The sequence below is a fragment of the Pteropus alecto genome, unplaced genomic scaffold (assembly GCF_000325575.1).
Source record: "Pteropus alecto unplaced genomic scaffold, ASM32557v1 scaffold39, whole genome shotgun sequence".
NCBI classification, from domain to species: Eukaryota; Metazoa; Chordata; class Mammalia; order Chiroptera; family Pteropodidae; genus Pteropus; species Pteropus alecto.
The window spans coordinates 1274738-1290508 of record NW_006443568.1 but is presented as its reverse complement, the minus strand read 5'-3'; the positions used below and the strand labels follow the sequence as shown (position 1 = coordinate 1290508).

At 43.8% G+C, this 15771-nt stretch overlaps 1 protein-coding gene across 1 annotated transcript; it reads left to right on the top strand.

The window, feature by feature from the left end:
- The first annotated feature begins 75 nt into the window (after positions 1-75).
- On the top strand, positions 76-13952 carry CDCA8 (cell division cycle associated 8). Its single transcript, XM_006924226.3, has 11 exons — positions 76-227; positions 388-500; positions 641-769; positions 3162-3202; positions 5004-5076; positions 6599-6678; positions 8033-8097; positions 9005-9100; positions 10489-10615; positions 11398-11484; positions 12622-13952. Exons 2-11 carry the CDS (start codon positions 404-406, stop codon positions 12664-12666), a joined length of 840 nt encoding a protein of 279 aa, XP_006924288.1. The 5' UTR covers positions 76-227; positions 388-403; the 3' UTR covers positions 12667-13952.
- The last annotated feature ends 1819 nt before the right edge of the window (positions 13953-15771 follow it).

Sequence of the window (15771 nt, the reverse complement as noted above, 5' to 3'; positions counted from 1 at the left end):
CCGCAATGCTTTCTGGGTGCTGCAGTCCTAAAAGCGAGCTGGCGGCCTAATCGCGGAGCTTCCTTGTGATTGGATGTTGTGGACCTTCTTATAAAACCGCGACTTCTCATTCGTCAGCCTGTGGCAGTTTGAATTTGGTGGCGGCGGTCGCACGTCCTGTTAGCTACTGGGCCGCTCCCTTTTAGCTTGAGCTGCGATTTTCTTAGCCCTTGTTTTGGGACCCGCAAGTACGTTCCTCGCCACTCGTTTAGCCCAGACCCCCGCTCCCCCACCTCTAACCCCCTGGGGCGTCCGGTTCGCCCTCTCCCGCCCCTTCGCGGCCCCCTTACTTTCCCTCCCCGACCTCTGTCGCTGATCCTTTGTGGCTCGGTTCCCTGCTCCCTGCAGCCTTCACCGAAGCGTCATGGCTCCGGCTAGGAAGGGTGGCAGTCGAGTAACCAAGACCAACTCGTTACGGAGCCGGAAGCTCACCTCCTTTCTTAAGGACTTCGATCGTGAAGGTAAGGGGCGGATACGGGTCGTCGCTACTACCTGGGGGGCAATCGCGAGGTTCTGGCACATTGGGCCGCGGACCGCACGGATTCCAGGCCCTATTCACCCGCCGGGTGACCCATGCTCTGTTGACTTTGCCTTCTCGCAGTGCAAATACGATCCAAGCAAATTCAGTCAGACCGTCAGAACCTCCTTAAGGAGATGGATAACCTGTACAACATCGAGATCCTGCGGCTCCCCAAGGCGCTGCGCGAAATGAACTGGCTCGACTACTTCGGTAAGAGCTGCTAGAGTTTCCCCAGGCCTAGGCCTGGAGCCCCTCTGTAGTTACCATGAGAGTCTTCACCTTATTTAGGTCTCCTGTGATCACTATAGAAAATTGCTGCCCTACAGCTTCCCCCTCCCCGCCTCCCTGTCTCACTTTCCTGCTTTTTTTTTTTTCCCTCCTTAACACTAACTGTCATCTACCCCTCTGCTAGTCAGATGTTTTCTCGAAAAGACCAGAGGGTTCTCTGTCCAACTACTGAACTCTGCTGTTAGGGTTCCAAAACAGCTGTATGAATGGCCGTGGCTGTTTCACAATAAAATTTGTTTATAGACGCACTGAAATATGAGTTTCACATCAATTTCATGTGTCAGGACAGTCTTTTTTTTTGATATTTTATCCAACCATTTAAAAGTGAGTGAATGAATGAATGAATAACTTGGTTTGTTACCAGAGCTTAGATGAAAGGTTATAATGCTTTCTGCACTTGTGGGGATTGCCAGTTTTAAATGGGCAAATCAAATTGTGAAGTGTAAGGACTCAAGAGTTTCCCTGGCCAAAGAAAAGTCCCAGCCTGTACCCCAGCTCCTTGTTAAATGTCCAAGGAAATGCAAGAGACTTTTCTTCCTGTTGTGTTACCCTTTTTCTATTTTTATTATTAATTACCTAGTATTTAGCCTTCTTTCTGGGTAGAAATGCATGTTCTGCTCCAATAGTAGACATTTAATGATCCTTGTGGCTTGCCCTTTTACTTATTAATCTGTTTGCACATTTCTACAAATATTCATTGAGCATGTGTCAGTCCCAATCCTAGATCCTAAACATGGATTAGAAATAATATAGACATTGTCCCTGCTCTCAGAAACTTACAAGTTAGTAGAGAAAAAGCATTTTAAAAAATTCACACAAAGTTATAAATACTACAAAGGAGGTAGAATAGACTAGTAGTCAGTAAGCACATTTATATAGTGCTTCCTAAGCCAGACAGACATTGTTCCAAGTGTTTAACATATACAGTATGTCCTCAGTGTTGTTGATAAGTTCTTGGAAATTGCATTTAAAGTGAAACAACATATAACAAAACTAATTTTACCATAGGCTGACTAAAGCAAGAGTTAAGCTTCTATGGCATATTTATTTCTGATCACAGAAATATCACCAAATTTCTACATAAAGACCCAAAACACTTCTAATATTAAATAATGAAATAAGCTATACATACATTTAAGAAAAATTAATGAAAACAAGTAAAAGAATTATTTTCTAATCTATCCATTCCAGTTCACGGTCACAGGCAGCTAGAGCCTCTTCCAGCACAAGGCAGGAACCAACCCTGGATAAGATGCCCTTTCATCCAGGGAGCATTCACACACACACCCCCACACACACTCACTCAGAGTGGGCCAATTCAGACACACCAGTTTACCTCAAATGCACATCTTTGGGAGGTGGGGTGAAACTGGAGTACCTGGAGAAAACCCGCTCAGAAATGAGGAGGACATGCAAACTCCACCCAGACAGTGGCCCCAGCCTAGAATTATTATTTTTTTCTCATCAACATTATAATGAAATAATGTTGAATGAAACCATGTTATTCAAGGACTTGCTGTATTAACTAATTTTATCCTCATAACAACTGTAAGGATAATATTAATTATCCCTATTTTATAGATAACAAGATTAAGGTACAGAAAGATTGGTTACTTTGCACAGGATCTCATGAGCTGGTTAGTGACAGAGTCTTTGAATGCAGGCATATTCTGGTTCCAAAGCCTGAGTTCTTAACTCACATAGGATACTAAGAGAGTTTCTAGCAGAAGACCTAACCTAACTTTATTCTACATCTAACCTTGCACAGACCTCTTCATTGAACACACATTTACTACATACCTACTGTATGTCACATTTTTGCTAGCGACTATGGATATTATTGCTATCCTCAAGGAATTTCAAGACAAGGTGGACACTTAAACTGTTCAAGTTGAGGTGGACACTTAAACTGCTTTGAGTGGTTGTTGAGTATGATAAGAGTGGACAACTAACTCAGCATTTTGCAGCAATCTATAATAGAAAAATAAGCAGAGTTTTGGGTTCAAGCTGAGTTTTAAAGGATGAATTAGAAATTAGTTGGGTGGAGAGAAGTATTTTGGACAGAAGAAATAATAAGTACCAGGACACTGTATCATGAGATACTGTAACAGGGACTTTGGTGTGGTGGAACAGAGACTAGGTCATGAGGGGGACAGGTCAAGCTTGGAGAAAGATTAGACGAAACTGTGAAGGGCCTTGAATGTTGGACCAAGCGCTTAATCTGGTCCAGTTTTAGAAAGATAACTAGTCTTACTGGGCAAGATGATTTATTGTTAAAATCTGATAGTAATGAAACAAAATGTTCTTTTTAAAGCCCTTGGAGGAAACAAGCAGGCCCTGGAAGAGGCAGCAACAGTAAGTGACTTGTCCTATTTTGGAACCGTTGATGAGTTTTTTTTTAAGTTGAGTCTACTCACAAAATCTAACTGGTGGGTGCTTACTGTGGAAGAGGTTCCATAAAGGACCTTTACCTGTCTGTCAACTGAAAAAAATCACGGTTGTCAAGTGCTGAGTACATGAAGCCCAAATAGTTTTGAGCCCTATGAAGGGAGGCATATCTGTTTTTGGCAGGTTCCTTGCAACCCTTTGCCCTGACCTCTGCAGGAGAAGTAGAAAGCCTCAAGTCCAAGTTCCTTGAAGCCCCTGGTCATAATATGGCAGCCTGCCCTGCTAGGTGACAAAGAGACTATTGCTTTATTGTCATACTTTAGAAGCTGTACTCCTGCTTGGGACTCTTAGGATTCCCCACCCCCTCTCACTGCCTTCTTCCCAGCGTCAATATCAGGGCTGAAGGCAGTAGTAAGATTGGAGGCCAAATGAAGAGTTAAATCTGTACTGTCCAAGACAATAGCCACCAGCCACGTGTAGCTATTTAAATTAATTAAAATGAGTAAAATTAAAAACTCAGTTCCTTAGACACACTAGCCACATTTCAAATGTTTAGAAGCCACATGTGACTAGTGACTACCATATTGGAACAGCTAGGAAACAACATTTCTACCCTTGCAGAAAATTCTCATGGACAGTGTTGGTAGCTGGTCCACAAATGAGCTTCACAGAGACCCTAGACACTCTAAAATCATGCATGAACAGTGTATGTGTGTCCATTCATTTGTGTATCTTTCTGGGGAGAAAGTTTATTATAGCTCTCATCAGATTTTCAAAATGAACTCCAAAATCTATATCCTCATAATCTGTCTCTGAGCGCTCTATATAATCCCTACCAATCCAGAGGCGAAAGCTGTGTCATTTATCATCTAATAACTATTCCAATATTTACACATGCCCTACGAGGAAAGGCCTATGAATCATGCCTGTTCTTGGCTATTCCCATACATATAGGTAGTCACTGCTGAGAAGTTTCATTAGAATGGCGACTGGAAGCCTTTTTGAAAGGCCCAGGAGCACCTTACTGACCCTCTAAACTTAAAAAGAGAAAAATGAGAAGTCTGACACAGCACCAGGTATTGTAGAGAATATGGGTTATTAGGGACTTATATTATTGCTGATAGGATGTGAACAAGTGCAACTACTTTGGAAAGTAATTCGACATTATATCAATGCTGGATATTTGTATACCCTAAAACGCTATAACACCCTATCCCTAAGTATATAGCCAAGAGAAAATTTGGACATATGCATCAGATATATGTATGTGATGGTTCAAAGTAGCAGTGTTTGTAATAGCAAAAGACTGTGGACAGGAGATTGGACAAATCTATTGTGATGCAGTCACACAGTGGGATAGTATATAGCAGTGAAAAGAGATTAACTACAACCACAAATAGTTGTCAGAAACAAAACCAAACAAAATATTATTTAAGCTCACATACATTTGTGAAGAAATATGTATATATACACACACACATACTTTTTTTTTTAAGCAATTGAAATGATGGTGTTTATCTCTGGAGAATGACAGAGTTAAGAGATTGGTCACCTTTTGGGAAGAGACAAGGAAACAGAACAGGGAAAAATAAGTAGCTAGGAGCAAGTTCTTGGCAATGTTTTGGGTCTTCGGTTGTATGGTGGGTTTAGGAGTTTATTACAATGTATCAAATAATATATTTTTTAAAGTAATTATTTTTCATCTTAAAATATTGTTCCTCCTATTTGATGGAATATGCCTGGTGTTTTCTGGCTGTGTTTGCCCCAGGCCGACCTGGATATCACAGAAATAAACAAACTAACAGCAGAAGCTATTCAGACACCCCTGAAATCTACCAGAAGTAAGTACTTCTCAAAATCCCTTATTGAACTGAGAGAGCTGAGGCCCAGGGTGGTTGGCTGGCTGCTCAGGGAGGCCTCACTGATGGAGCCTCTTCTCTCTAATGTCTGATCCTTGGTCTTACAAATCGAAAAATTTGATTTTGGCTGCCTCATTCAGTTAATTGTATGCAGGACTAATGTGTGAGCGAAAGGGAAAGTGAAAGGAGTAGAAGCTGTTCTGGAAGACTAGACTTGTTGCCTGCTTGCTTCCCCTGAGCTGGAGAGGTCAGCAAGAGTTAGGGAGCTGTTACAAGACATGGCCACACCATCTGCGACTCCCTGATGTGATCAGAGCATTGAGAGAGAAGTATAGAAGTATAGCACGTAATTCCACGTTACTTGATTCAGTGACCCATTCGTGTAAAATTCTCTCACATTCACACCCACACTCCGAGAAACACTGTTTACTAGAGAGTGTTTGGGGAGAATCCTGGTTATAATTAGTGAGCATGGAATCAGGCCAGATGAGCTCTGTTAGAGACTTGATGTCACTGTCATTATCTTTGGTAGTTCAGTGCATCCAACTCTTGTGAGGTCATCCTCAGCAACATATTTAGAATTCGTTAGGTCCCTTTGGGTTATTTCTGCATTTAGGTAATAGTTTCTGTTTTGACTTCTACCAATTTTGCTTCCTTAGTGTGTGCGTTGGGCAGGGAGTGGGGGTGGTCTTCTGATCTCACCCCCAGGAACGGAACACACCAGTGTCAAAGAACAGTAGCAATAGTTTTTGTGCCCTCTTGCTCACAGCATTTGACTGCATTGTAAGCCATTTTCAAAAAAAAAAATAAAAAAAGTGAATGTATTTAATGTGTCAGGGAAAAAAAAAAGCTAAAATAATTTAGTCTGATCTCCCTCTCCCTCATGATTAAATGCAGAATTTTCTCTAGGGAATCCCTGCTCAGGGCTGTCTAGCTCCTAGCTATATATATTTTGCAATGAGACATTTTCTAAGCCTCCTGTGGCATCTATATAATGTTTTATTATAATAAATAATAATATTTGTGTCCAGTACTGTCCAAGGGGCTTTACATTCATTCATCCATCCCACAAATACTTAAACATTTATCGGGACAATTCTAGGGTTTAGGAATACAGGAATAAAAGTAACAGACACTGTTCTTTTGGGGTACACATTCCAGGTCTCATAATATCCCTATTAAGTGACCACTCCCTTTTCTAGATGACAAAACTAAGGCACCACCATGAAGCTATATGACCTAGTTAGTGTTAGGGCCTGGTCTCAAACTCGTGTCTGTTCAACTCCAGAGTCTACACCCTTAGTCAGAATTCTGGGCTGCCCATACAGGGTTTCTTAACCACTCTGATTAGTTTCCTTTGTCTAAACCTTTTTTTAAAAAGTCATCTTTATGTTGGGTCTATTTCTTGATTACAGCCTAAGATTGCATAAGTTTTGTAAGAAATATGAATGCATGAAAGTTTATTCCCATGAGAAATATCACTTTGTTAAACCGTTTCTTATAGCACGAAAGGTAATACAAGTGGATGAAATGATAGTGGAAGAAGAAGAAGAAAATAAAAATAAGAAACTTCAAACTACAAGAGTAAGTAGGTACTCGGATTCAGGGCTGTGGGCTGACAGATGAGGAAATACAAAAATACTTAAAATACAGTGTTGCCTTCCCAGAGTCCAGTTTAGTAGAGAAAATCTCATTTAAATGGCTGTTAAAAGTGATCAATAAAAGTACGTATAAAGTGCATAGAACATAGAAGAGGAAGCTATTAAGTCTTATCTACCCCCTTGGGACACAGCCAGGCCTTTAAGGTGAGTGAGACTTCATTAGCTGGAAAAGAAGGGAATTCCCAGAGGAGGTGAAAAAGTGTCCGTTTAAGGAACAGGAAGCAGTTTGGTGTGGCTGGGATATAAGCTGCAAGGGTAGGGGCGGGATAGTGTGCCAAGCTTGGAAATTTCAGTTTCATCAGGTAGGCAACGGTAAGTGACATGACAAGATCGGTGTTTCGGAATAGAATTCAGGATAAATGGAAGACGGGAAAACTGTATGTAGACAAGGACGCCAGTGGGAGGCTCTTATAATTTTTGAACCGAGGCTCAGACTCTATAAAAATATTGTTTTGAGATAAGATTTAAAAGGGAGAATGGCAAGATTGGTGGAGGAAAGGAGGAACCAGAGATGACTAAATGGTTTCTAGCTTAGGCAACTGCCGTCAGGTGGGCTATGGGAAGAGCAGTGCTGGGTTAGGGCAAAGGCGGGGAGCACTTTATGTGTCAATTGTCTGACATGTCGAGTGTTTGATACTTTTCCAGGACAGCTAGCCTGCACAGCAATTTCAGCCTGGAGCTCAGGGAGGAGGAGGGTAATGAGAGAGACACCAACTCCCAAATCTTTAGGTGGTTGTCCCAGTGTGGGAATCGATGAGGTACAGGGAAAGCATGGCAGGGAGGGCTGAGGGAAGAGAGAACGAGGACCTTGCGAGGCAGGCTGCAGAGAAGCAGGGAAGGTGAGTCGATCTTGGTAAGGGTGGAGGGGATTATCAGAAGATAAGGAGTGATTCCTGTCAGCTACCTCTGAGGACTCGAGAAGGGTGAGGACTGCCGAGAGTTCCTTGGATTGGGCACCTGGGACACTCTTAGTGACCTTTGCAGTGCACTTTATGTAAAAGTGGGAAAGGACGGGGTGACCAGCCAGGCTGCAATCAGTTCAAAAGACATGTACTCATAATCTTGGCCAGAATCCTCTTTTTCGAAGACCAAGCCAGGTATAAGGACTCAGTTGATCAATTATGTTCCGAATTGTTTAAGTCACTGAATTCTATGAGATAGACCTTCTCATGTTCAATATTAGTTTTCTTTTCCAGAGCTGGTCCCCCTCTCCCTTACCTTTCCCCTTCTTGAGAAAGGCTTTTTGTAACCTCAGTTTTATTTGATTGTGGCTTCAGGTCAAAAGGTGTCCTCCATCCAAGAAGAGAACACAGTCCATACAAGGAAAAGGCAAAACCAAAAGGTAACGGCTTTTCCAGATTCAGCCGTGTGTCGGTTTTTTTGGTGAGCCATATTCATCATGGCAGTGAAAGGGGGTGAAGGGCTTTTGTGGCATGTGTTCTAGTAGAGCATGAAGTTGAATCCTAGAGTGTCTGAACTGAGAGGCTTCTAGCAGTGACCTGACCCAGCACCTTCTCCAATTCTTCTGTCCACATTCTCTATCCTCCTCCACTTTTTAAAGAGTGCACACAGGGAAGAATGAGGTCCAGAAACATATGGTGAGCGCTGCATGTTTTGTTTAGTTGCCTAATGGTCCATGTGCAGGCTACTCCACGATCAGTCACAAAGTGCCCATCACTTACCAGTAGTTAAGTTTATTGAAATGTTCCTCCTGGTCCTGCTAAATAAAGAAATCACCATGAGCTTAACCTGATTCTGCTGGCCCCTACTAAACCATTTGGGAGTAGTGGCTACATCTCAAACAAGCTTAGGAAAGTGGCCTGGGCGTAGGGGGTGTCCGTGAAGGAGTGGACTCCTCTCAGTTCTCCCCGAACAGTGGTAACTGCGTAGCCAGAGGAGAACTCCAGCTGGGCAGCCTGCAGCTGTGGAGAGGCTGTCTCTTTCCGCTCATTCCATCAGCTGGATCGTGAAGTTGGATTCTAGAGGTTGACTGCTTGAGTTCAAAGTCTGGCTCTATCCTAATTGTCTGAGTGACCTTGGGCAAGTTATTTAAAGTCAGTAAGTTTCTGTGTCTGTAAATGAGGATAATAATGGGGCTTCTTGTAGGGTTGTTGGAAGGGTTTCACAAGTTTATGTAGGTGCTCAGGACAGTATCTGACAAGGTCGGTGCTCTCCAGGTGTTACCTGCCTCTCCTACTGCTGTCATTGGACCTGAGCTGACGTACCTAATGGCTGTTTCTTACCTGTAGGTCCAGCAATTATAACACTGTTACCCCAGCTATGGGCCGAATGGAATTGTCTATGGTCAAACCAACTCCAGGCCTGACACCCAGATTTGACTCAAGGTGAGTATGAGGAACAGTGCTCGGATTTTGGTGGGAGCCCAACATTTAACATTAGTCAGAAAAGAAGGGTGTTTAAGAAAATACTCCTGACTCTTGGCCTGGGAAGCCCTCTCAGAGGAAGGGAACTGACTGGGCTCTCCAGGGTTTGCCTCTCGCTAGTGCAGGTGCATCTGTTTTCAGCAACAAAATGGTTCTTTTTCTGATGAGAGCGGGGGAGAACATTCTGTCTCTGATGACTAGGAGGACTCTAGTGACTTTTGGTCTTTCTGATTCTGATCAAAAGTTTTTGTTTTTTAGGTTTTGTTTTGTTTTTAAACGGCTAGACATTTTCCTATACCCTTGATGAAAAACTGACACCACCTTTTGGGAGACCAATATACAAGAGGACGTTCTTACAGCATAAGTTAATCCCTTCCATAGAGCCGGTCAACTAAACAGGAAATGCTGTGTGGCCATTTAAGGAGAAGTAGATCCATATGTGCTGATAGAGGAAGAGCTTCAGGATTACGAACAGTTGCAACACAGTGTGTCCTAGGTGCTCCCATTTGCTTTTCTAGTCATAGAAAGTTCCTGGGAGGACGCATAAGGAATTATGAGTGATTATCTCTGGGGCAGAGAGAGTGAGGAAGACTTACCGTCTCCTTTAATACCCACTCTTCTTTAACTGTTTTTACTGTCGTTGTTGTTATTGAAGAGCTTCAGGATTACGAACAGTTGCAACACAGTGTGTCCTAGGTGCTCCCATTTGCTTTTCTAGTCATAGAAAGTTCCTGGGAGGACGCATAAGGAATTATGAGTGATTATCTCTGGGGCAGAGAGAGTGAGGAAGACTTACCGTCTCCTTTAATACCCACTCTTCTTTAACTGTTTTTACTGTCGTTGTTATTTCCACAAGTATACAGCAAAGAACATTTAGGGGAAAATAGGTAGCATTTTAACTGTCTTGAGAAAGTTAGCTTGAGAATTAATAAAGTAATCTCTGAGTCATCCTCCTTTGACCCTGGAAAATTCCATTTGAAATACTTAGCTACTCTTGGAAATAGATTAACCATAGTTTATTTCTGGCTTTGTGACTGGATGGAGGGATGGATGGATGGAGGGAGGGAGGGATGACTGGCATTCATTTATAAGTCTTTGACCTAAAATTTACATGGATAAGAAATGGCTTTTGCTTGATGTATGTTTGATAATTACAACCTCTCTTCTCCAGCTGTGTTTAGTCATTACTGCTTAAAAGATTTTTTTCCCTAAATTTAGAACTTGCCTTCTTAGAAATGTGTGATTTGGAAACTACAGCTTGAGGCCAGATGGGGTTTGGAAGAGTTCATAGCACCTGGTGTCATTCAATCTGCCAAGCCATCTTTACAGAGATTTTTCCCACTTTATAGGGTCTTCAAGACCCCAGGCCTGCGTACTCCAGCAGCCAGAGAGCGGATTTACAATATCTCGGTGAATGGCAGCCCTCTCGCCGACAGCAAAGAGATTTTCCTCACTGTGCCAGTGGGAGGTGGAGAGGTAAGTGTTTCAGAGCTCCGGAGGCCAGGCCACAGTGTGCTGTTTACTCAGCATTTTCCCCTGGTCTATTACCCACTCTCCTCGCCCCCACAAATTCCTCTTGGTTGCTTAGATCCTGATCTCCAGAATTGTGTAGGACTCAGAACCCAGTTTCCTCTCCCACGTTAGAGGCCCAGACTGCGAAGATCCTTGCCCAGCTCTAGGATCCATTTGTTCATCAACTAACATTTGCGCACCTGTTTTGTAGCAGGCCCAAGATGTAGAAGACATTCTTGCCCTTGAGAAGCAGTTCAGTAATCAAGATAGTCTCACAATGAACTATATCATCATGTGATGTGTGCAATAATGGAGATGAAAGGGAGTGCATGGGGGGCACTATCGGGGTGTGTGCGTCATCTAGAAAGAGGAGCATGAGCTGTTTCTTCGACTTGGTACAATTTTGAGGAGTTCTGAAGAAGGCTGAGCCCAGTTCCTCTGGACTGAGTAGAGCAAGTTGCTGCCCTCACTTCGGGGAGAGAAGGGGAGTTTATCTCAGACGTGGTCTGCAGGGCATTTCTAAGCTGATGTGCATGCCCTGGTACCCAGGTGATCCAGCCATTGGCCCAGTGTTAAGCACTGACGTCACTGTATTCTGTGGCAGCCCGTGTCCCGCCTGCCTTCCCTCATCCCCTCTCCCCCATGTGCAGGACACCAAGGGGACTCCCTGGGGCACACTGGGCTGCTGGAGGGAAGTTCCTGCCCTGAGGGACATGCTGATTTAACCCACTCTCCCGTCCATACAGAGCATGCGGTTGTTGGCCAGTGACTTGCAGAGGGTCGATATCGCACAACTGGACCCAGAGGCCTTGGGAAATATAAAGCAGCTATCTGTAAGTCTCGTGTTCACCTCCACACCTAGGGAGCTTCCAATAGCTTTTGTCTTTTGGGTCTGGGCTAATGCTTTATACTTATAATTGCGTTGCCTTCTTTCCTCGGGAGACTTTGACTGTTATCCTACGTACCTAGCAGCAATTCTGTCCTTAAATTGATTTTGAGTTTCGGTCTATTCCAAAGCACTTGTCTCAGAAGTTTCATAACAGAATCAAAATTCTGCCTCATTCAGGCAGTTGGTGCCTGTGTGTTAGGGCACAATTGACTTCCATGACCTGAAGCTTCCTCCTAACAGTTCAGGAATGGGAGGAGGGGCTTGTTACGAGGAATTCCACGGAATCAAAGAAGTGCTGCGCAGCTGGGCCTGGGGTGGTGGGCCCGTCAGCAGCAGGAGTTCATGGAGCTGCACTCTGGCGCGCCAGCTCCTTCAGCTCGTCTTTGGGGCCTCGTGCACTCATTTCTCTTGCGCTTCTTCATCCCTCCCCCTCAGCAGATGACTTTCTCCACAGGTCTCTTAGTTCTGCTCTCCCCAAACATTGATTTGTTGTGGCTTTGAGTTGCCACACTTCTCTAACTTCGTTGCTCGTTGCCCAACACTAACCATCCACGTTCTTTTCTTCATTTAAATTCTCAAGAGGAATGGTTCGATTGGCTCAGCTTTGGTCAGATGAGCCTCCCTGGTCCAGTCAGCATGGTGTTGGGTGGTGTATGGGAGCGCTGAGTGCCGTAGGCCTACCCTTCCGGGGGTCTGTGAAGGGTACAGCCAAGGAAAGGGACAGGGGCAGGGCTGCTTTCTCAAACATGTCCTACTAAACACAGTCCCAGTAGTGAGGTCACACACATACCCAGCCACCCACATCTGGAGACACTCATCATCTAACTGGACCTCCAGCATCACTCTTGCCAAATTATACCATCACTATCTCATTTGAGATGTTATTTTGCTCCTTTGTTCAGATGAGAAACAGATTCGGAAAGGTGAATTAGTTTGTGATATAAATAGAGAAGGGAGAGCCGAGATTCCCTCGGACCTGCCTGACCCTATGTCCAGCGCTCCCTGAGTAGTCTGTAAGTAGCTAACAGGGCAAGCATGCTCAATGCCATCTTCTCTAAATGAACTGTCTTATTCTTTTTAGAGCCGTCTTGCCCAAATCTGCAGCAGCATACGGACTCACAAATGAGGCTGCTATTCCAAGAAGCCAAACTTGACAGGATGGATCTTCAGTGGGCACTTCTGGGACCTTCTTCACTTAAAGTTTATTGTGTGTTTGAGTGTGAAGTTCCAGAGCAAGGAGCAATATTCCTCCTGGAGAATTCGGGAAGTGAGGAGACACTGTTCCCCCATCATTTAGATAAAGTTTTGCTATTCACACCTCTTACTCCAGGTGACAGAGACACTGCCTGCTGCCTCCATGCAATCAACTTCCTGTCATTCTCCCAGCTGAATTCTCCTTTCTATTTTCAGAGCTGCAGCCTTCTGCCTCCTGTTACTCGGTGTCCTCTGCCCTGCCCTAACTACAGTGGAGGTTGGCATGGCAGAACCTCATGTTCTTGGGAAGACTGCCTACTTACCCTCTTCAGAGAACCCTCTGCATCTGGCATTTTCTGCTCTGTTTGTGCTTGAGGCTGGGAGGTTTGGGCTCAGAGAAGTGAGAGTGCCAGGCCATGAGAGGGCAGATCCAGAAAGCTGGGTGGAACTGTACAAATGGGGCCAAGACAGAGGGACAGGACATGTCTCACCTCCCACGCGCATCCCCCTCCTCCTGTGGTGGGGACCCTGGGGCTTTGGAATCTCACTGCTGTGCCCAGTAGTTTTTTTCAGGCTGGCTTGCGGAAGTGTTTCGTATTTATCTCTCTTTACCGAAGACCAAAAATTGGTTTGGAGGCAGTTTCCATGTCTTGCTCTTCTACCTCTCCAGTTAGTGGGAACTGTAGGACTTAGATTAGTCTGGGTTTTTATGTGACTGGCACAGAGGAACTCTAAGCTCTCCGTGGTCCAGTTGTCCATGTCAGGTCCGTAGACTGCAGAGAGCACTTCTCTCATGGGTTTCATCAGGGCAACGGATGTTACTTTGGTGGTGGCCTCATTTCATGCGTTTGGCCTGTGCCCTGGGTGTGGACTAGTTCTTTGGAGTCATCACTGACATCCTTGTGTGCCAGCTGGCACCTCTGCCCCAAAGAATCATGGGATGTGGTCCAAGAATATGGGAACTGAGAGTTCCCACCCCAAGCTTAAGAGCACACAGTCTTCTCCTTTGGCTCTTTGCTGTACTTTGTAGTATTTTGCTCTGTGACCATTCTAGTAATCCAGTCCTGTTTAAGTTGTATTCAAGTTGTTATATTCTCCCATTCCTGAGACTTTTGTATATATTGTTTTCCTCAGTAATGGTATCTCTTAGCTGATTTCTTCTAATCAGCTATTGAAAAGTATGTGTTTTCAATAAACTGTGAGATTGTTTTAAATCAATATTCAGCCTGCCTGTTATCTTCAATCTGTGCTACTTGGACTACAGGCAGTTTTGGAGCTGAAGCTATTGGAGTCAGGGATCTTTAAACAACAACTTTCTCACAAGATGCAAAAATATTTCAGGCAGAATCTCTCTGATATCTGAAGAGAGGGTCCTCACCCCAAAATCCAGGACATGGGTCACCTACCCCAAGTTTTCCCCCCAATACTTTCATTCCGAGCTAGAAATTTACATCTGGGAGGACAAAATCTAAGGTATCTATATAGTTTACCTATATAGTCAAGTCTCATTGGCCAGGAACAAAGTAGGGGCACAGATAATTCAGTGATATGCTTCTCATTTCCCAAAGTCCCAGGGGCTTTGGCAGATCTGTCTTCCTGGAATTTACTACATTGAAAATGATTCCTATGGAACTAATAGTGGAAAAGAAAACAATCTGTGATCATTTCTTAGCCAGGTCATTTGACATTGACAGTTTATGGAGAAGGACCTTTTGGTCAATGATAGCATTTGAAATAAAGGTTATTCATTTCGAGCAATTAAGTCCCTAAACCTGAGGCTTCTACCTGTTCTTTCATCACCTGGTACAGTGTTAGAAGCCCAACATCAAGGAAACACTTAGGGTCCAACATGCTTTACCCAGAACCAGGCTCACCCTATTTCACCCCATTTGTTCCACCTCTCAGATGAACCCGGTTGTAGAAAGTGTGTAGTATGCAGCCAGTGCCTAACAAACACCAGTTGCAAGTTGCATGACAAAAGATAGAGCAGTCTATTCCATCTAAGGGGCTGACTTGAAAGGTAATGAGCTCCCCATCCCAGGATTTAAAGCATGAACCAAACTATTACAAAGCTGAAATGTTGCAAAGAAAATTTAAATCTTACTGCCAGCCCACAGACATACTTTCACTGGACTTTGTTTGTCTTCAAATTAGTTGCTAACAATTTTCAAATCATGGGATTTCACAAAAATGATTGCTAGCCTCCAAAAAATAAGATCTGGCAATGCAGGGGATGGTTGGAGCTAAGTAGGAGCTTGGCCCTTACAGAAAATTCTTCCCATTGAAAGCAAAGAAAGGAGGATGGGGCCTGGAGCCTCCTTCGCCAGGACCCCTGAGGCAGTTTCATAGAACTCTAGAATTTCAATAAACAGATTCATTCTTTGCCCCACAAGCCCCCGATCTTTCCAAAAGCCCTGCTTGGGGCTTCCTATTGAAAGAATTCCAAATATATTGCCTATAAAGAGTTAGATTATTCATGGGAAAAGCTAGTTCTTAGGGTATGTGTGATAGGACATCACCTAAGCATCATTTATTTATGGCATCAGACATATCTTTTAGCTCAAAGGAACTAATCCCTATCTCCACCAACGAGTTTGCGTTACCTCAATGATGTGTCTACTACACCCCTAAAAAAGTATGTCTCAATGTCCACATGTGCACAAGCTCTGATAAGTGTATTTGCCTTTTCTAATTTTACACAATGACAGTTGTTGATCCATACCTAAAATTCAGCATGACATGTATATGCTGAAGATTTAATAGAAAATTCATGTGGCTTCAGAAATGGAAGGAGACACTATGAGAGATCAGCACCGGGGCCTGCTTTGACCTCTCACTTAATGGAATCTGGAATCCAATTTACCTTGGCTAAGGTGCCTTCTCCCTTTACAAGATTAGGCATTTCCCCAGCCCTTTATCATCCCCACTTGCATCACTTTACCTATTAAACGAGTAAGTCCCCTCTCTATCCAACTCCCTCCCCACCAGCTGTAACCCACGAGCCTTGCCTTCAATACTTTGCCGTCATCTTTCCCTT

Coding starts and splice junctions, on each gene's coding strand:
- CDCA8 (XM_006924226.3), top strand. CDS start 404: ATGGCTCCGGCTAGGAAGGGTGGCAGTCGAGTAACCAAGACCAACTCG. Junction 770..3,161: donor GAACTGGCTCGACTACTTCG/GTAAGAGCTGCT, acceptor TTCTTTTTAAAG/CCCTTGGAGGAAACAAGCAG. Junction 8,098..9,004: donor GGAAAAGGCAAAACCAAAAG/GTAACGGCTTTT, acceptor TCTTACCTGTAG/GTCCAGCAATTATAACACTG.